This window comes from Lipotes vexillifer, unplaced genomic scaffold (genome assembly GCF_000442215.2).
Source record: "Lipotes vexillifer unplaced genomic scaffold, Lipotes_vexillifer_v1.1 scaffold1696, whole genome shotgun sequence".
Lineage (NCBI taxonomy): Eukaryota > Metazoa > Chordata > Mammalia > Artiodactyla > Lipotidae > Lipotes > Lipotes vexillifer.
The window spans coordinates 238657-259819 of record NW_006788411.1 but is presented as its reverse complement, the minus strand read 5'-3'; the positions used below and the strand labels follow the sequence as shown (position 1 = coordinate 259819).

Below are 21163 nucleotides of genomic sequence, written 5' to 3'. Positions count from 1 at the left end.
TTCCTGCTGTGGAATTGCGGCAGCCCTTCTTTCCCACCCACATGGGGCCCATTAAGCTACGGCAGTTCCATCGCCCACCTCTAAAGAAGTACTCTTTTGGGGCACTATCTCAGCCAGGTCCCCACTCAGTCCAGCCCTTGCTAAAGCACATCAAAAAGAAGGCTAAGGTATGATTGAATCTTGGTTAGAAAAAAACCGCTATAAAAGACATTGGAGTACAAATGGGGGAGATGGACTGGATATTAGATGATACTAGGAAATTATTTATTTTCTTAGATGTGATAGAATGTTACTGTGGTTATTTAGGAGAATGTCCTTATTCTTGGGAGATGTATGTGAAAATGCGGTGAAGTGCCATGATAACTGCAACTTTGAAAATCGGTTAAGCAAAATCTATTGAGAGATAGTTACAGGTAAAACAAATGTGGCAAAATATAAAGTTACATCTAAGTGGTGGGATAATAGGTGTTCATAGTTTTGACTTTATGTTTGAAAATTTTTGCAATGAAATTGGAAAAAAAAAAGGGCAAGTAAAAGTTTTTGATGTCTCAATGAACAACATCACTCTGTAGTTATTGTCCTGTCAGTAGCTGTACTGTATTGTCTTTGTCCTCGGCAGATGAGAGAACAAGAGAGGCAAGCTTCAGGTGGTGGAGAGATGTTTTTCATGCGTACACCTCAGGACCTCACAGGCAAAGATGGAGATCTTATTCTTGCAGAATATAGTGAGGAAAATGGACCATTAATGATGCAGGTTGGCATGGCAACCAAGATTAAAAACTACTATAAGCGGGTGAGTCTGCTCAGAAAATTTTTGTTGTAGTTAAATATCAAGTGTAGTTAAGCTGTAGTTAAATATCAAGTGATCATATGTGAACATGTATTTTGTTATTTTATACTAGAAATTTATTGGGAGAAAGGAATGATATCCATTTTGCAGGTAGTACTATTAGTAGAATGCTGTGCTCATGGAATATTTTGTGTAGGCTTATTGATTATATTCTGGGATAGTAATTGGGTCTGCTGCGTTCTTTATAGAAACCCGGAAAAGATCCCGGAGCCCCAGATTGTAAATATGGAGAAACTGTTTACTGCCATACATCTCCTTTTCTGGGCTCACTCCATCCTGGACAATTACTGCAGGTGAGGAATTATTTCCTGTTGTAACTCTTTCCTAAGGAAATTGACAGATGAGGAGCTAGTCAGCCCAGAAAGGACCAATTCTAGTTGATTGAGATACTATTTATACATCAAGTATGGGAAAGAGCAATATAAACTAAAAATGATAATAATACAAAAATTTTTTGCATCTTTTTATTGAAACTGGCTCCTTATTATGTTATTCAGTAAGTTAAATTTGAAATAGTTTTTTGAAAATACATAGTGGTAAGAAGTTCAGAAACATCTGGGTGGCATAGGGAAGTCAACCTGGGATTAATAATTTACTATAGGGACTTCCCTGGTGGTCCAGTGGTTAAGACTTTACCTTCCAATGCAGGGGGTGCAGGTTTGATCCCTGGTTGGGGAGCTAAGATCCCACATGCCTCGGGGCCAAAAAACCAAAACATAAAACAGAAGCAGTATTGTAACAAATTCAATAAAGGCTTTAAAAATGGTCCACATTAAAAAAAAAATCTTAAAAAAAATTTACTATGGTTAATTTATGAATGTTTAATTTGTATGTGTAAGATGGGTATGTTTTGATTATATTAGTCATGGTCACTTTGAATATTGAACCACCCTGAACTGTGCTACTTACAGTCCCCAGCTGTAGTGAAATGGTGTTTTCGCCTCTTTGTTCTGATGGCTTTGGTAACCTAGCTTTTACATATTTTGTTAAGGGAATGTACAGAGGTCCACAAATGATGTGAGGAAATCTTTAGCACTCTTCTACCTTGTTTCCCCCCCACTCTCACCCCACTTCATTTCTCTTGGCAATCTTAACCATTTTACCTGCTCTTGTACCTACTTTATTCCATTGTTTCTATTGCTTATTCTCTTAAAGCATCTACAAAGCACGTTGTTTTTTTTATCCTTTACATCTGTAATCCGTTTCCCACCATATTTTGAGTATCACCTTCATACTGTTCCTGGAGTTCCTATCCCTGTAACTTGCTATTGAGATTATCTACCAGTCCATCCCCTTCTTTTGTGGCTACTTTTGTAGTCTCTCAGAGAGATCCTTTTTTACCTTCCCCTGTAACTCTTCTTCACATTTAGAATTTTCTTTCCACACCTATCTATTGAAGATCCTCCCTCTTTCTACTTTTCTGATTTTTTTGAGAAGTCTTTCCTGAGAATCACAGTTTCTTGTGATAGTTGATCCTCATCTGGCTGCTACTTAAACAAGCTCAAATGTTTCTGTCCTGCATGTTTAGTCTGTCTTTTCTAGCACACTTTCTAATTCATTAGTTGTTTTTGTTGTTTCATTTTTTATTAATTTACTTAATAAATGTTTTGATCTCACATATTATGTCAAGGCCTATGCTAGGTCTAGGGTAATAGTATGGTATTTGTTAGTTTATAAAGTGATTTTCATATGTAATCTTTATAGCAATCGTGTGAGGTATAGGCGTTTTAAATATCTCCATTTTGGAGATGAGGAAAATTAAGCTCATAGATATTAAGTAATTTATCTGACATCATACAGTGAGTAGCAGAGCCAGTGTCATCTGAATCCAAATCCTGTAGTTTCCCTACTACTGATTCTTAAAGGTAGCCAGTGGGTAAAAAATTATCTGTCTAATCCCATTTGATACTCCATGTTATAATTCGTTTACATTATTCGATAGACCTTAGATGGCATAATGGGGAAAGAGAGCAAACAAGCTTGATTTTCCTTTCTCATTAGTTTACTAAGTTTCCAGGGTTTCTCTGTATATAATTTTTGTGTTTTTATTTTTGTTAGGCATTTGAGAACAATCTTTTTCGTGCTCCGATTTATCTTCATAAGATGCCAGAAAGTGACTTCCTTATCATTCGCACAAGACAAGGTTACTATATTCGGGAATTAGTGGATATTTTTGTGGTTGGACAGCAGTGCCCCTTGTTTGAAGTTCCTGGGCCCAACTCCAAAAGGGCCAATACACATATTCGAGACTTTCTCCAGGTAAGAATGAGAGGATAGGGAGGGGGTCTGGGTGTAAGTAAAAGGATATGTGGACTTGGGGGCACACCAGGAAAGATCAAAACACATAGGGCATTAGCAGGGGAAGGGGCCCTGGGAAGGACTTTTATCCTTACTTTGCCAAATAAAAAAAATTCGGTTTGTTGGGCAGGTTTTTATTTACCGCCTGTTTTGGAAGAGTAAAGATCGGCCACGGCGGATCCGAATGGAAGATATAAAAAAAGCCTTTCCTTCCCATTCAGAGAGCAGCATCCGGAAGAGGCTAAAGCTCTGCGCTGACTTCAAACGCACAGGTCATCAGTTGTGACTGATTATATGTCCTCTCTGCCTCTCTCCAAGAAAGGAATTACGGCTTCCAGTTAAAAGGATAAACATACAGTTTAATAAAATAGAAAAAAAATAAAGTCATCAAAAGGAGGTAGCAAATCTTCTATTTATGGAGGCTCTGACTACTACTTAATTTTTTTTTTTTTTTTTTTTGCTATTTAATCTTGCCTGTCAGGAAATTCAGTGTGATTGTTGGATGTCTTACATGAGATGTAGGAAATCTAGCAGCAGGGCTTTTTGCCGGACAGTCAGGCTAACTGTGGCTAGGCCTGATACCTTCTAGGACATTGCCTAGTTCAGTCTCGTTTTGCTATCCCTGTTGCTGTCAATGAAAGGGCCTTTGGAATTCAGAATGGTCTCATTTTCTCTATCTTTTCTAGGCATGGACTCAAACTGGTGGGTGCTGAAGTCTGATTTTCGTTTACCAACTGAGGAGGAGATCAGGGCTATGGTGTCTCCAGAGCAGTGCTGTGCTTATTATAGCATGATAGCGGCAGAGCAGCGGCTGAAGGTGAACACCTTCCTCTTAGGCACTACTTATGGCTATGGGTTTTTTCAGAGAGATGAGGGTGAAGACTTTTCTCACTGGCTTACGAATGATGGTTACTAGATTATTACCAACTATTTATAAAGTCAAACTGTATGATGTACTCTGTGTACATCAGTTCTGGGGTAAACTGCATTGTAGCTAAATACCAGTGGGAAGGCTTAGTGAGGGACTTGGCGCATATTGTTTTGCTTTGAAAATGGTTGCTCATTCATTTGGGTGGTGGTTTTAATCTCTGTTCTTTGTAAGACAGGTGTGTTAGCAGGAAAAGTACTTCTTAATTGTTTTCCATAGCCTTCCAGGTGGGCAGAGATGATGATGGTGCTGGGCATGTGGTTTAGAGAAGCATAATGTCCTTATCAGGCCAAAACAGGAAAGGTCTCGCTGGGGTGAGATAGCACAACTCTGTCCCACTGAGTTAATAAGCATCTCTATTCCGCTTCCTAATGGGCCTTAACTATCCACATGTATTAGCCTAAGGATGTAGAATGGTGATAGGTACGCCTAAGACTTTACAGAAGCCATTCTCTATGCAAAATGGGCCTTGGTGTTCTGTACTTGGTATTCAGTGAAACTTGTGCTTTGTTTTATGCATGGATTTGTCCTCTTCCAGGATGCTGGCTATGGTGAAAAGTCCTTTTTTGCTCCGGAAGAGGAAAATGAGGAAGATTTCCAGATGAAGATTGATGATGAGGTACGGCTTTAATCTTTATTGGTAAATCCCATTTATCCTTTTTTTAAAAAAACAGCTTTATTGAGATGATTGACATACAATAAACGGCACATATTTAAAGTGTACTATTTGGTACGTTTTGTTGTATGTTTATACCTGTGAAATTATGACAAGATAATGAGTGTATCTGTCATCCCCACAAGTTTCTTCATGCCTCTTTGAAATCCCTTTCTCCATTCACCTCCCTTCTCTCTACCCTCCCTGTCCCTTGACAACCACGGATGTGCTTCCTGTCACTATAGATGAGTTTGCACTTTTTAGAATTTTAGATAAATGGAATCATACACTTACATGTACTCTTTTTTTTAAAATTGTGATAAAATACATGTAACACAAAATTTACCATCTTAACCTTTAAGTGTGTATTCAGTAGTGTTAAGTACATTCACATTGTTATACAACCAATCTCCAGAACTCTTTTCATCTTGTAAAACTGAAACTCTCTTACCCGCTAAACAGTAATTCACAATTTCTCCCTCCCTCAGCCCCTGGCAACCACCATTTTACTTTCTGTCCCTATGAATTGGCTATGAATTCCCTATGAATTTTACTACTTTAGGTATTTCACCTAAGTGGAATCATACAGTATTTTTTTTTTTTTAACATCTTTATTGGGGTATAATTGCTTTACAATGGTGTGCTAGTTTCCGCTTTATAACAAAGTGAATCAGCTATACACAAACATATGTTCCTGTATCTCCTCCCTGTTATGTCTCCCTCCCTGGCACCCTCCCTATCCCACCCCTCCAGGTGGTCACAAAGCACGGAGCCGATATCCCTGTGCCATGCGGCTGCTTCCCACCAGCTATCTACCTTATGTTTTTTAGTGTACATATGTCCATGCCTCCCTCTCGCCCTGTCACAGCTCACCCTTCCCCCTCCCCATATCCTCAAGTCCGTTCTCCAGTAGGTCTGTGTCTTTATTCCTGTCTTACCCCTAGGTTCTTAGTGAGTTTTTTTCCTTCAATTCCATATATATGTGTTAGCATACGGTATTTGTCTTTCTCTTTCTGACTTACTTCACTCTGTATTACAGACTCTAGGTCCATCCACCTCATGACAAATAGCTTAATTTCGTTTCTTTTTATGCCTCAGTAATATTCCATTGTATATATGTGCCACATCTTCTTTATCCATTCATCTGATCATAGGCACTTAGGCTGTTTCCATCTCCGGGCTATTGTAAATAGAGCTGCAGTGAACATTTTGGTACATGACTCTTTTTGAATTTTGGTATTCTCAGGGTATATGCCCAGTAGTGGGATTGCTGGGTCCTATGGTAGTTTTATTTGTAGTTATTTAAGGAACCTCTATACTGTTCTCCACAGTGGCTGTACCAATTCACATTCCCACCAGCAGTGCAAGTGTTCCCTTTTGTCCACACCATCTCCAGCATTTATTGTTTCTAGATTTTTTGATGATGGCCATTCTGACTGGTGTGAGATGATATCTCATTGTAGTTTTGATTTGCATTTCTCTAATTAATGATGTTGAGCATTCTTTCATGTGTTTGTTGGCAGTCTGTGTATCTTCTTTGGAGAAATCTCTATTTAGGTCTTCTGCCCATTTTTGGATTGGGTTGTTTGTTTTTTTGTTACTAAGCTACATGAGCTGCTTATAATTTTGGAGATTAATCCTTTGTCAGTTGCTTCATTTGCAAACATTTTCTCCCATTCTGAGGGTTGTCTTTTGGTCTTGTTTATGGTTTCCTTTGCTGTGCAAAAGCTTTGAAGTTTCATTAGGTCCCATTTGTTTATTTTTGTTTTTATTTCCATTTCTCTAGGAGGTGGGTCAAAAAGGATCTTGCTGTGATTTATGTCATAGAGTGTTCTGCCTATGTTTTCCTCTAAGAGTTTGATAGTTTCTGGCCTTACATTTAGGTCTTTAATCCATTTTGAGCTTATTTTTGTGTATGGTGTTAGGGAGTGATCTAATCTCATACTTTTACATGTACCTGTCCAGTTTTCCCAGCACCACTTATTGAAGAGGCTGTCCTTTCTCCACTGTATATTCCTGCCACCTTTATCAAAGATAAGGTGACCATATGTGCATGGGTTTATCTCTGGGCTTTCTATCCTATTCCATTGATCTATCTTTCTGTTTTTGTGCCAGTACCATACTGTCTTGATTACTGTAGCTTTGTAGTATAGTCTGAAGTCAGGCAGCCTGATTCCTCCAGCTCCATTTTTTGTTCTCAAGATTGCTTTGGCTATTCGGGGTCTTTTGTGTTTCCATACAAATTGTGAAATTTTTTGTTCTAGTTCTGTGAAAAATGCCAGTGGTAGTTTGATAGGGATTGCATTGAATCTATAGATTGCTTTGGGAAGTAGAGTCATTTTCACAATGTTGATTCTTCCAATCCAAGAACATGGTATATCTCTCCATCTGTTTGTATCATCTTTAATTTCTTTCATCAGTGTCTTATAATTTTCTGCATACAGGTCTTTTGTCTCCTTAGGTAGGTTTATTCCTAGATATTTTATTCTTTTTGTTGCAATGGTAAATGGGAGTGTTTTCTTGATTTCACTTTCAGATTTTTCATCATTAGTATATAGGAATGCCAGAGATTTCTGTGCATTAATTTTGTATCCTGCTACTTTACCAAATTCATTGATTAGCTCTAGTAGTTTTCTGGTAGCATCTTTAGGATTCTCTATGTATAGTATCATGTCATCTGCAAACAGTGACAGCTTTACTTCTTCTTTTCCGATTTGGATTCCTTTTATTTCCTTTTCTTCTCTGATTGCTGTGGCTAAAACTTCCAAGACTATGTTGAATAAGAGTGGTGAGATTGGGCAACCTTGTCTTGTTCCTGATCTTAATGGAAATGCTTTCAGGTTTTCACCATTGAGGATGATGTTGGCTGTGGGCTTGTCATATGTGGCCTTTATTACGTAGAGGAAAGTTCCCTCTATGCCTACTTTCTGCAGGGCTTTTATCATAAATGGGTGTTGAATTTTGTCAAAAGCTTTCTCTGCGTCTTTTGAGATGATCATGTGGTTTTTCTCCTTCAGTTTGTTAATATGGTTTATCACATGGATAGATTTGCGTTTATTGAAGAATCCTTGCATTCTTGGAATAAACCCCACTTGGTCATGGTGTATGATCCCTTTAATGTACTGTTGGATTCTGTTTGCTAGTATTTTGTTGAGGATTTTTGCATTTATGTTCATCAGTGATATTGGCCTGTAGTTTTCTTTCTTTGTGACATCCTTGTCTGGTTTTGGTATCAAGGTGATGGTGGCCTCGTAGAAGGAATTTGGGAGTGTTCCTCCCTCTGCTATATTTTGGAAGAGTTTGCGAAGGATAGGTGTTAGCTCTTCTCTAAATGTTTGATAGGATTCGCCTGTGAAGCCATCTGGTCCTGGGCTTTTGTTTGTTGGAAGATTTTTAATCTCAGTTTCCATTTCATTGCTTGTGATTGGTCTGTTCATATTTTCTATTTCTTCCTGATTCAGCCTTGGCAGGGTGTGCCTTTCTAAGAATTTGTCCATTTCTTCCAGGTTGTCCATTTTATTGGCACAGAGGTGCTTGTAGTAATCTCTCATGATCTTTTTTATTTCTGCAGTGTCAGTTGTTACTTCTCCTTTTTCATTTCTAATTCTATTGATTTGAGTCTTCTCCCCTTTTTTCTTGATGAGGCTGGCTAATGGTTATCAATTTTGTTTATCTTCTCAAAGAACCAGCTTTTAGTTTTATTGATCTTTGCTATCATTTCCTTAATTCTTTTTCATTTATTTCTGATCTGACCTTTATGATTTATTTCCTTAAATAAAAATCTGGGGGTTTTTTGTTCTTCTTTCTCTAATTTCTTGAGTAGCAAGGTTAGGCTGTTTATTCGAGATGTTTCCCGCTTCTTAAGGTGGGCTTGTATTGCTATAAACTTCCCTCTTAGAACTGCTTTTGCTGCATCCCATAGGTTTTGGGTCGTTGTGTCTCCACTGTCATTTGCTTCTAGGTATTTTTTTATTTCCTCTTTGATTTCTTCAGTGAACACTTTGTTATTAAGTAGTGTATTGTTTAGCCTCCATGTGTTTGTATTTTTTTACACATTTTTTCTTGTAATTGATATCTAGTCTCATCGTGTTGTGGTTGGAAAAGATACTTGATACAATTTCAATTTTCTTAAATTTACCAAGGCTTGATTTGTGACCCTAGATATGATCTATCCTGGAGAATGTTCCATGAGCACTTGAGAAAAATGTGTATTCTGTTGTTTTTGGATGGAGTGTCCTATATATATCAATTAAGTCCATCTTGTTTAATGTATCATTTAAAGCTTGTGTTTTCTTATTTATTTTCATTTTGGATGATCTGTCCATTGGTGAAAGTGGGGTGTTAAAGTCCCCTACTATGAATGTGTTACTGTCGATTTCTCCTTTTATAGCTGTTAGTATTTGCCTTATGTATTGAGGTGCTCCTATGTTGGGTGCATAAATATTTACAATTGTTATATCTTCTTCTTGGATCGATCCCTTGATCATTATGTAGTGTCCTTCTTTGTCTCTTCTAATAGTCTTTATTTTAAAGTCTATTTTGTCTGATATGAGAATTGCTACTCCAGCTTTCTTTTGGTTTCCATTTGCATGGAATATCTTTTTCCATCCCCGTACTTTCCATCTGTATGTGTCTCTAGTTCTGAAGTGGGTCTCTTGTAGCCAGCATATATATGGGTCTTGTTTTTGTATCCATTCAGCCAATCTGTGTCTTTTGGTGGGAGCATTTAGTCCGTTTGCATTTAAGGTAGTTATTGATATGTATGTTCCTATTCGCATTTTCTAAATTGTTTTGGGTTTGTTATTGTAGGTCGTTTCCTTCTCTTGTGTTTCTTGCCTAGAGAAGTTCCGTTAGCATTTGTTGTGAAGCTGGTTTGGTGGTGCTGAACTCTCAGCTTTTGCTTGTCTGTGAAGGTTTTAATTTCTCCATCAAATCTGAATGAGATCCTTGCTTTTGTAGAGTAATCTTGGTTGCAGGTTTTTCTCCTTCATCACTTTCAATATGTCCTGCCAGTCCCTTCTGGCTTGCAGAGTTTCTGCTGAAAGATCAGCTGTTAACCTTATGGGGATTCCCTTGTGTGTTATTTGTTGTTTTTCCCTTGCTGCTTTTAATATGCTTTCTTTGTATTTAGTTTTTGACAGTTTGATTAATATGTGTCTTGGCGTATTTCTCCTTGAATTTATCCTGTATGGGACTCTCTGTGCTTCCTGGACTTGATTAACTATTTCCTTTCCCATATTAGGGAAGTTTTCAACTATAATCTCTTCAAATATTTTCTCAGTCCCTTTCTTTTTCTCTTCTTCTTCTGGAACCCCTATAATTCAAATGTTGGTGCGTTTAATGTTGTCCCAGAGGTCTCTGAGACTGTCCTCAATTCTTTTCATTCTTTTTTCTTTATTCTGCTCTGCAGTAGTTATTTCCACTAGTTTATCTTCCAGGTCACTTATCCGTTTTTCTGCCTCAGTTATTCTGCTGTTGATGCTATCTAGAGTCTTTTTCATTTCATTTATTGTGTTGTTCATCATTGTTTCTTTCATCTTTAGTTCTTCTAGGTCCTTGTTAACTGTTTCTTGCATTTTGTCCATTCTATCCAAGATTCTGGATCATCTTTACTGTCATTATTCTGAATTCTTTTTCAGGTAGACTGCCTCTTTCCTCTTCATTTGTTATGTCTGGTGGGTTTTTATCTTGCTCCTTCATCTGCTGTGTGTTTTTCTGTCTTCTCATTTTGCTTAACTTACTGTGTTTGGGGTCTCCTTTTTGCAGGCTGCAGGTTCGTAGTTCCCATTGTTTTTGGTGTCTGTCCCCAGTGGCTAAGGTTGGTTCAGTGGGTTGTGTAGGCTTCCTGGTGGAGGGGACTAGTGCCTGTGTTCTGGTGGATGAGGCTGGATCTTGTCTTTCTGGTGGGCAGGTCCAAGTCTGGTGGTGTGTTTTGGGGTGTCTGTGGACTTATTGTGATTTTAGGCAGCCTCTCTGCTAATGGGTGGGGTTGTGTTCCTCTTTTGCTAGTTGTTTGGCATAGGTTGTCCAGCACTGTAGCTTGCTGGTCGTTGAGTGAAGCTGTGTGCTGGTGTTGAGATGGAGATCTCTGGGAGATTTTTGCTGTTTGATATTATGTGGAGCTGGGAGGTCTCTTGTTGACCAGTGTCCTGAAGTTGGCTCTCCCACCTCAGAGTCACAGCACTGACTCCTTGCTGGAGCACCAAGAGCCTTTCATCTGCACGGCTCAGAATAAAAGGGAGAAAAAGTAGAGAGAATTAGTAGAGGTAGGAAGAAAGAAAGGAGGGAGGGAGGGAGGAAGGGCGGAAGGAAGGAGGGAAGGAAGGAAAAAAGAAAGAAAGACGATACAGTAAAAAAAAAAGTATAATAAAGTTTTTAAATTAAAAAATAATTGTTTAGGAAGAAAAGGGATGGATTGAACCTTAGGACAAATGGTGGAAGCAAAGTTATACAGACAAAATCTTACACAGAAGCATACCCATACACCCTTACAAAAGGAGGTAAAGGGTAAAAAATCATAAATCTTGCTCTCAAGGTCCACCTCCTCGGTTTGGGATGATTCGTTGTCTAAAGGAGGGAAGGAAGGAAGGAAAGAACGAACGAAAGAAAGAAAGAAAGAAAGAAAGAAAGAAGGTAAGGTATAATAAAGTTACTAAAATTAAAATTAATTATTAAGAAAAAAATTAAAAAAAAAAAACGGACGGATAGAACCCCAGGACAAATGGTGGAAGCAAAGCTATACAGACAAATTCTCGCACAGAAGCATACACATACACACTCACAAAACGAGGAAAAGGGGAAAAAATCATAAATCTTTCTCTCGAAGTCCACCTCCTCAATTTGGGATGATTCGTTGTCTATTCATGTATTCCACAGATGCAGGGTACGTCAAGTTGATTGTGGAGCTTTAATCTGCTGCTTCTGAGGCTGCTGGGAGAGATTTCCCTTTCTCTTCTTTGTTCTCACAGCTCCTGGGGCTCAGCTTTGGATTTGGCCCCACCTCTGCATGTAGGTCACTGGAGGGCGTTTGTTTTTTCTCAGACGTGGCGGGGTTAAAGGAGCCGGTAATTTGGGGGCTCTGGCTCACTCAGGCCGGGGGGCGGAGGGGCACGGAGTGTGGGACGAGCCTGCGGCGGCATAGGCCTACATGACGTTGCACCAGCCTGAGGCCCGCCATGCGTTCTCCTGGGGAAGTTGTACCTGGGTCCCGGGAACCTGGCAGTGGCGGGCTGCACAGGCTCCCCGGAAGAGGGGTGTGGATAGTGACCTGTGTTTGCACACAGGCCCTTTGGTGGCGGCAGCAGCAGCCTTAGCATCTCCCGCCCGTCTCTGGGGTCCGCACTTTTAGCCGCGGCTTGTGCTTGTCCCTGGGGTCTGCACTTTTAGCCACGGCTCGCACCCTTCTCTGGGGTCTGAGCCTTTAGCCATGGCTTGTGCCCGTCTCTGAAGTTCCTTTAAGCAGCACTCTTAAACCCCTCTCCTCGCGCACCAGGAAACAAAGAGGGAAGAAAAAGTCTCTTGCCTCTTCGGCAGCTCCAGACCTTTTCCTCCCGGACTCCCTCCCGGCTAGCCGTGGTGCGGTAACCCCTTCAGGCTGTGTTCACGCTGCCAACCCCAGTCCTCTCCCTGCGCTCTGATCAAAGCCCGAGCCTCAGCTCGCAGCACCGCCTGCCCTGGCGGGTGAGCAGAGAAGCCTCTCAGGCTGGTGAGTGCCTGTGAGTGCTGGTCGGCACCGATCCTCTGTGCGGGAATCTCCCCGCTTTGCCCTCTGCACCCGTTGCTGTGCTCTCCTCCGCGGCTCCGAAGCTCCCCGCTCCACCACCCGCAGTCTCCGCCTGCGAAGGGGCTTCCTAGTGTGTGGAAACCTTTCCTCCTTCTCAGCTCCCTCCCACTGGTGCAGGTACCGTCCCTATTTTTTTGTCTGTTTTTTTTCTTTCTTCTTTTGCCCTACCCAGGTACGTGGGGAGTTTCTTGCCTTTTGGGAGGTCTGAGGTCTTCTGCCACCATTCAGTAGATGTTCTGTAGGAGTTGCTCCACCTGTAGATGTATTTCTGGTGTATCTGTGGGGAGGAAGGTGATCTCTGCGTCTTACTCTTCTGCCATTTTCCCCTCCGCCCCAGTATTTGTTTTTATATCACTGGTTTATTTCACCTGGGATAATATTCTTAAGGTTCATTCAGGTTGCAGTATGTGTCAGAATTTCCTTCCTTTTTTTTTTTTTTTTTAAGAGAGGTTTTTGGTTTTTTTTTTTAATTAATCTTCAGCTCTGTTGGGTGTTTGTTGCTGCACACGGGCTTTCTCTAGTTGTGGCGAGCCGAGGCTGCTCTTAGTTGCGGGCTTCTTATTGCAGTGGCTTCTTTTTTTGCAGAGCGCGGGCTTCAGTAGTTGTGGCGCATGGGCTTAGAGCGCAGGCTCAGTAGTTGTGATGCACGGGCTTAGTTGCTCCACGGCATGTGGAATCTTCCCGGACCAGGGCTCAAACCCATGTCCCCTGCATTGGCAGGCAGATTCTTAACCACTGTGCCACCAGGGAAGCCCTTCCTTCCTTTTTAAGGCTGAATAATATTCTGTGATATGTATACACACACACACATATACCATGGAATATTATTTTGGTTATCCATTCATCCATTGATGGACATTTGCATTGTTTCCACCTCTTGACTTTTGTGAATAGTGCTGCTATGAACATGGGTGTGCAGGTATCTCTTCAAGACCTTACTTTCAATTCTTTTGCATATATACCCAGAAATGGAATTACTGGATCATATGGTAATTCTATTTTTATCAGTAGTTTTTTGAGGAACCTTCATAATGTTTTTCAAAGCATCTGCACGGTTTTACATTCCTGTCAATGGTGTATAAGAGTTCCAACATCCCCACTCTTTTGTCAGCATTTGTTATTTTTTGTTTTTTTGAGAAGTAGCTATCTCAGTGGGTGTGAGGTGGTATCTTAGTGTGGTTTTGATTTGCTTTTCGTTGATGATTAGTGTCTTTTCATGTGCTTTTTGGCCGTTCGTATGCCTTATTTTGAGAAATGTCTGTTCAAGCCCTTTGCCCATTTTTTGTTTGTTTTTTTGGAGGTACGAGGGCCTCTCAGTGTTGTGGCCTCTCCCGTTGCGGAGCACAGGCTCCAGACGTTCAGGCTCATCGGCCATGGCTCACGGGCCCAGCCGCTCGCGGCATGTGGGATCTTCCCAGACTGGGGCACAAACCCATGTCCCCTGCATCGGTAGGCGGACTCTCAACCACTGTGCCACCAGGGAAGCCCCTTTTGCCCATTTTTGAATTGTGTTGTTTGCTTTTTGTGGTTGAGTTGCAGGAGTTTGTATATTCTGGGTGTTAACCTCTTTTCAGATATATGTTATGCAAATATTTTCTTCCATTCCATAGGTTGCCTTTCCCTCGGTTGTGTCCTTTGTTGCTGAGAAATTTTAAATTTTGATGTAGTCCAGTTTACCTAATTTTACTTTTGTCGTTTGTGCTTTTGGTTCCATATCTAGGAGATCATTGCTAAATCCAGTGTTGGGAAGCTTTTCCCCTGTCTTTTCTTCTAAGAGTTTTACATTGTTAGTTCTTTACATTTCAGTGTTTGTCCCATTTTGAGTTAATTTTTGTATATGGCGTAAAGGTCCACCTTCGTTATTTTGTACGTTATTTTCCCAGCACCATTTGTTGAAAGGATAAATTTTTTCTTGTCTGTGTTCTTCACTCTAATTATGTTGAGATTCATCCAGGTGGTTGTGTGTATTAATAGTTTGTTCCTTTTATTGCTGTGTAGTATACTACAGTATGGATGTACCACAGTTTAATCAACTGTCAAAGGGCATTTTGGTTGTTCCCAGTTTTTGGCTATTATGAATAAAGCTGCTTTAAATATCCACGTATAAATCTTTATATGGACATACATTTTTTGTGGGGGGGTAAATACCTAGAAGTGAAATTGCTGGGTTGTGTGGTAACTCTTACCTTTGCAGGAACTGCCAGACTTTTCCACAGTGGCTGCACCATCTACATTCCTACTAGCAGTGTATGAGGGTTCCAGTTTTCCAACATCCTTATCAACATTTGTTATTTTCTATTTATTATTATTACTGTTATTATTGCCCACCTGTAGTGGGTGTGAAGTGGTCTGTCATTGCAGTTTTAATTTGCATTTCCCTGATAGCTAAAGATACTGAGCATATTTCTATCTGCTTATTTATCATCCAGTTATCTTCTTTGTCTTTTGCCCATTTTTATTTTTAATTAGTTGTTTGTTTTCTTCTAAAGTTTTGAGAGTTCTTTATGTACTCTAGGTCCGAGTTCCTTATCAGGTATGTGATTTACAAAGATTTTTCTCCCAATCTGAGGCTTGTGTTTTAATTGTCTTAGCAGTGTCTTATGAAGAGCTGAAGTCTAACTTGTAAATCTTCTCTTTTGTTGCTTGTGGTTTTGGTGTTATATGTAAGATATTTTAATCTAACTGAGGGTTGTAAAGTTTTTTTCTTATATTTTCATCTAAAGGTTTTATTGTTTTAGATCTTATGCTTAGATCCATTTTGAGTTAATTTTTTTTTTTTTTTTCCTTGCGTTATGCGGGCCTCTCACTGTTGTGGCCTCTCCCATTTGCGGAGCACAGGCTCCGGACGCGCAGGCCCAGCGGCCATGGCTCACGGGCCCAGCCACTCCGCGGCATGTGGGATCCTCCCGAAACGGGGCACGAACCCGCGTCTCCTGCATCGGCAGGCGGACTCTCAAGCACTGCGCCACCAGGGAAGCCCTGAGTTAATGGTGCAAGATGTAGATTAAGGTTCTTTTTTTTTTTTTTTTTGGGTGGTACACAGGCCTCTCACTGTTGTGGCCTCTCCCGTTGCGGAGCACAGGCTCCGGACACGCAGGCTCAGCGGCCATGGCTCACGGGCCCAGTCGCTCCGCGGCATGTGGGATCTTCCCAGACCGGGGCACGAACCCATGTCCCCTGCATTGGCAGGCAGACTCTCAACCACTGCGCCACCAGGGAAGCCCTAAGGTTCATTTTTGTTTTGCAGTATTCTAGTATCATTTATCAAAAAACTAAATGATCTTTTAAATGATCTTTTAAAACAAAAATTTGGTCATATCACTCTCTTGCCCAAAGACTTCCTTTGGGTCCTCATTTCTTTTAGGAAGAAATCCTTAACATGATTCATAAGGCTTTACATGATTTTGGTCTTGTATTATAATACAACTCTCACCTCCTCTCATCTGTCACTGCCCATCTTGTACTCTAAGCTCCAAACATACGGAAGTTCATTCAGTTCCCTTAATTTCTTTCTGCTGTCTTCTGGGATTTTGCAACTGCTATTCCTTCTGCCTAGAATGTTTTGTCTCCACTCCTCTGTCATCTGACCTTCATCTACAAGTTATATTCTCCTGGAAGCTTTCCCCAACTCTGGCCCTCACTCCCACCCTTCATTCAGATTGGATCACCATCCTTTCCTTCTTTGTGTACATACAGCACTTTTTACTTTCCTATCATGGCACTGATCATGCAGTATTGAATTTGTTGGTTTATTTGTCTCTCCCTCACTAATATGAGGTCCTTGAGAAAGTAGTGCTTGACATGTGGTAGGTATTCCATAAATATTTGTTAAATGAGTGAATGATTGTCAGTGAGGTCAGGCAGAGTGAATAAAGAAGCATTGTTGTACTGTTCTTTTGAGGTTGGAGTTAACAATGAGTGTATGTCTAAGAATTTCCAAAATTAAAGATTCTGTTGAATGGCCTTCAAGATTGAATCTCGAGTAGAGAATTGGTCTCTTTCTAGCTAATAATTTGTACTCTTGACTGGTCTGTTTGGACAAGCACATTCCCCTTGTCTTAACTGCCTGATTATTTAATGGGGTCGATGAACACTATTCAGGGTCCCAGGAGAGGACAGGCCTTTTTGACCAAACCAGTGGCAGAGGTAGAATACACTTTAATTTAGTGCTACTGGGATTGGGGCCAGTGCTTTTGTAAAGCATGCTTATCATCTAATTGTGAGAGTCATTCTGAAGAAGGCGTTTGAGCAATTGGACAATCAAATGTGGTCATCAACCTAACTTAACTCTTTGAGCATCGTGAGGGTGGGGGCAACACTGTCTTTGAGAACTCTCAGTCAAACCCAAGGGATATGGGGCTAAAGGTACCACTGTTCAACATATTCCTACTTATACTGACTGAGATCTTGGCCTCTATTTATTATCATGATTTAAGTACCATAGGAAAGAACAGCAGGCTGAGTACTGGGCAGCTTTATGTAACTATTAATCTCTGTGGGCAGTTTAAGGAAGCATCAAATTGTACATTATTGTAATTATCCCCACCTTCTAAGTATGGCTAGACATAGAGCAAATGTTTCCCACCACCCTTTGAATCTTTTTCTATACCTCAGGTTCGCACTGCTCCTTGGAACACCACAAGGGCCTTCATTGCTGCCATGAAGGGCAAGTGTCTTCTGGAGGTGACTGGGGTGGCAGATCCCACAGGGTGTGGTGAAGGATTCTCCTATGTGAAGATTCCAAACAAACCAACACAGCAGAAGGTGAGACAATTTCTAGAGGTTAAAAATCAAGGGAGGAAGAAATAGAGGTTAAGGAATGCAGATGAATGGGTGGGGATCTGGAAAGCCATTAAAATGTTGACAGGATGACTTAAATGCCTACTATAAAGAGTTTTACTAGTATTCTCTTGTTTTGTTTCTGAGGTAGGATGATAAGGAGCCTCAGCCAGTGAAGAAGACAGTGACAGGAACAGATGCAGACCTCCGTCGCCTGTCACTGAAAAATGCCAAGCAACTTCTACGTAAATTTGGTGTGCCTGAGGAAGAGGTGGGTGTGGAAGAGGAAGACTTACAGGCTCCTAGGGGCTTTGTATAGAGAGGGAAAAGCTTGGAGGCAGATGTTCGGAACTAATCTGGAGAATTTTATAGGGTAGGTTGTGGTAAATTGGATCTTAGATACTTTTTCAGGAGTTAGCTTTCCTAGAGCTTTCTGTTTAACCTGCTTTGGGTGATTTCATTGTTGTTGTGTTTTTTGTTTTTTGGTCTGACTCTCTAACCGTGTACCCTGGTTTGTCCTTTGAAATCCCTGAATGATTTTTGTGTGTGTGTGTGTGTGTGTCTCTTGTAGATAAAAAAGTTGTCCCGCTGGGAAGTGATCGATGTAGTACGCACAATGTCAACAGAACAGGCCCGCTCTGGAGAGGGGCCCATGAGTAAATTTGCCCGTGGATCAAGGTTTTCTGTCGCTGAGCATCAAGAGCGTTACAAAGAGGAATGTCAGCGCATCTTTGACCTGCAGAACAAGTGTGTTGTTTTAGTACTGTAGAAAATCCAGGCTGGAAAGGGGAGGGGTCCCAGACATTATTTTATAGTGAAGAGAAGGTCACCTAATAAAGTGACTAGTGGTCAGGTATCTGAGATTTCAGGGTGGTGTCTATTCATAATACTGCTAGAGTACCTACTCCCTTCAAAGCAGCTTGGCAAAGGTTTTGAATGGCAAGAACTGCTAGGTTCCATGGCAACTTTTGTGGCCTACTTGGGCCTGGCAGCCATTACAGTGGTGATGGGCAACAGTAGGCTTAGTGGTTAGAGGATGGTAATGCCCTATTAAAAATGACCAATGTACTGATTTGTTTCTCAGGCTTTTTCCAGGAATTGTGAAAGAGTTGCAGTACTATTTCATATTCTGAACTTGCCTTGTGACTAAATTTCTGGGAAAACTTTGTAGAACTTCTCTGTTCAGCGTCCCATGTCTTAGTGGATTTTGAATATTTCTTTTTTAAGGTTGATTTCTCAATTTCCTACTCTTGCCTAAACTAAAACTGTATTTCTTCAGTTGTTTCTACACGTTTATGTTTTCCTCTTCTTAACATGTTTTTTTTTTTTAGGGTTTTGTCCTCAACTGAAATCTTATCAACTGACACAGATAGCAGCTCAGCTGAAGACAGTGACTTTGAGGAGATGGGAAAGAACATCGAGAACATGTTGCAGAATAAGAAAACCAGCTCTCAGCTGTCACGTGAGCGGGAGGAACAGGAGCGGAAGGAACTGCAGCGGATGCTACTGGGTGAGGGTAGTGACTTCACAGACAGACAAGAAAAAGAAAGATCAAGAAAGTGTAAATAACCACGCTAATAACTGAGGTAGAGCTGGGCTCAGAAGAAGTAGGGGACGAGTGTAGAAAAGCCTATAGAAGAGGTAGAGAGATTCTGCAAACTGGACTCTAGGTTTGTCTGTGGGGCACAAATTGAAGAGATGTTGCCAGTCCACTACGGCCTCTGTCTGTATTAGGCCTGGCCAAGCCAGGGCTATCAGTGCTGTACATCAGTTGAGTTTTCTGGGCATTCATCCTAGAGGGTAAGAGTTTTTAATACAGAATCTGTGGATGAATTGGGGGGTTGTTAATGAACCCTCTGAAATCACATGTACAATTCTGTGCAAATGTGCCTTTTCTGAGATGATCCATGGCTTTCAGAAGATTCTTAAAGGAGTCTTAGACCCTAAAAAGTTTAAAATCACCAACCCAAAATTGCATAAGTTGATGGTGGGGATGAGAAAGGCCTAAACTGGTTTGGGATTTGGTCACTGGGAATGAAAAGAGGAGAAAAATCAAAGGGACCTTAAGATTTCACTCTTGCTTGCTAGAAAGATGGTGGTACCATTGATTAAAGTAGTAAATTTCAGAAAAAGAAGCAGGTTTAAGAAGGAAAGGTGTAATATGTGGTGTTTGAGGTCCCCATGATACTCCCAGTATAGATGTCAAGCAGGCAATTGAAAACTTGGTTGTAGATGCTGAGAGGGAGGATAAAGGCTGAAGATGAAGGTTTAAATGACTATTTTACTCACAGTAGTCTTTCCTTTGTTTCCTCCCTGTAAAAGCTTTGTGTAATTCTGTTGTTCTGGCTACTTTGTGAAGATGTGATAAAGCCTTTCCTCGAGTGTGGTCCTGGACCAGCAGTATCTACATCACATGGGAGCTTGTTAGAAATGCAGCATCTCAGGTCTCACCCCAAACCTACTGAATTAGAATCTATTTTAACAAGATCCTCAGATGATTCCTATTTGTTCATATTTAAAAGTTTGAGAAGCATACGCTAGGCCTTGAGACTCTGGATTTTTTCTGTGGTGCCATCTTTTTTTTTTTTTGCGGTACACCGGTCGCTCACTGTTGTGGGCTCTCCCGTTGCGGAGCACAGGCTCCAGACGCGCAGGCCCAGTGGCCATGGCTCACGGGCCCAGCCGCTCCGCGGCACGTGGGATCTTCCCACACTGGGACACAAACCCGTGTCCCCTGCATCGACAGGTGGACTCTCAACCACTGCACCACCAGGGAAGCCCTGTGGTGCCATCTTTTCCCCCGGGTGCTTTTCTATAATGTGACCATCAGCTGCTTCCTGCTTGGACTTTCTTCTTGCACTGTTGTTCAGAGGAATCAGAATACAGCTACTGCTATTCTGTCCTCTATATTACAAACATGTTTCTTTGAGATCCTTTCAGAACTTTCTGTACTTAGAAAAATGATAACTCTGGCAGTGGTAAAATGAAGTCAGGAAAGGACAACTCAGTGTATTCTTGGGGCTGGTGGTGACTGATGCTTTCTGTAGAAACATAGTTCTGTGGCATGTTGAGCTTCAGGGTCTCCACTCAGCCCCAAGAAAATGGCCATTTGGGTGGTAGGGGGAATTTGTGGAAATCTTTTTCTGCCTTGCAGCAGCAGGCTCAGCAGCATCAGGAAGCAATCACAGAGATGATGACACAGCTTCTGTGACTAGCCTTAACTCTTCTGCCACCGGCCGTTGTCTCAAGATTTATCGCACATTTCGCGATGAAGAGGGGAAAGAATATGTTCGCTGTGAGACCGTCCGAAAGCCAGCTGTCATTGATGCCTATGTGCGTATACGGACCACAAAAGATGAGGAATTCATGTGAGTTTGACTCCCTCCCCACTTTCCAGTGTGATAAGAAGAATGATAATGATGGGGAAGGTAGTGAGGGTGGATGCTTGAGTTTTTTATATTTTTAATTTCTAAATATTTTTTGAATATTCTTTTTTTCACACATACACACTGTATTTTATTTTTACAAGAGATAAACTGAAATCAAGCATTGTAAATGGATGACCACAACAAAAGCAACAATGATTGCAATTACCAAACACGAAACACACTCATAATATGTCGTAGTATAGACATTCAGTCCAGTAATCCTCCACTATAACAGCTCCTTTACTTTGCAGTGAAAATTGATTTGTATATTTTTTGCCTCTGAGTCCTGGTGGGGTTTTTTTTTAATTCAAACAGAAAGTCACAAAAATTATAATCATTCTCATTAGTTCACTCAGTCCCATGTAATTATTTTTTTTTATCTTGATCTTTTTTTCAATATTTATTTATTTGTTTATTTATGGCTGCATTGGGTTTTTGTTGC

At 40.8% G+C, this 21163-nt stretch overlaps 1 protein-coding gene across 1 annotated transcript in view; it reads left to right on the top strand.

Moving 5' to 3' along the window:
* TAF1 (TATA-box binding protein associated factor 1) overlaps positions 1-21163 on the top strand; it is a gene marked incomplete at its 5' end in the record, with an annotated part of 74130 nt that overhangs the window by 1043 nt on the left and 51924 nt on the right. Inside the window, 12 exons of the mRNA XM_007461589.1 lie at positions 1-167; positions 620-793; positions 1039-1143; positions 2909-3109; positions 3279-3420; positions 3835-3965; positions 4615-4695; positions 17129-17278; positions 17445-17564; positions 17865-18040; positions 18625-18803; positions 20448-20661. Of these exons, the coding sequence (XP_007461651.1) occupies positions 1-167; positions 620-793; positions 1039-1143; positions 2909-3109; positions 3279-3420; positions 3835-3965; positions 4615-4695; positions 17129-17278; positions 17445-17564; positions 17865-18040; positions 18625-18803; positions 20448-20661 (1840 nt within the window). The remainder of the gene's footprint in view (positions 168-619; positions 794-1038; positions 1144-2908; positions 3110-3278; positions 3421-3834; positions 3966-4614; positions 4696-17128; positions 17279-17444; positions 17565-17864; positions 18041-18624; positions 18804-20447; positions 20662-21163) is intronic.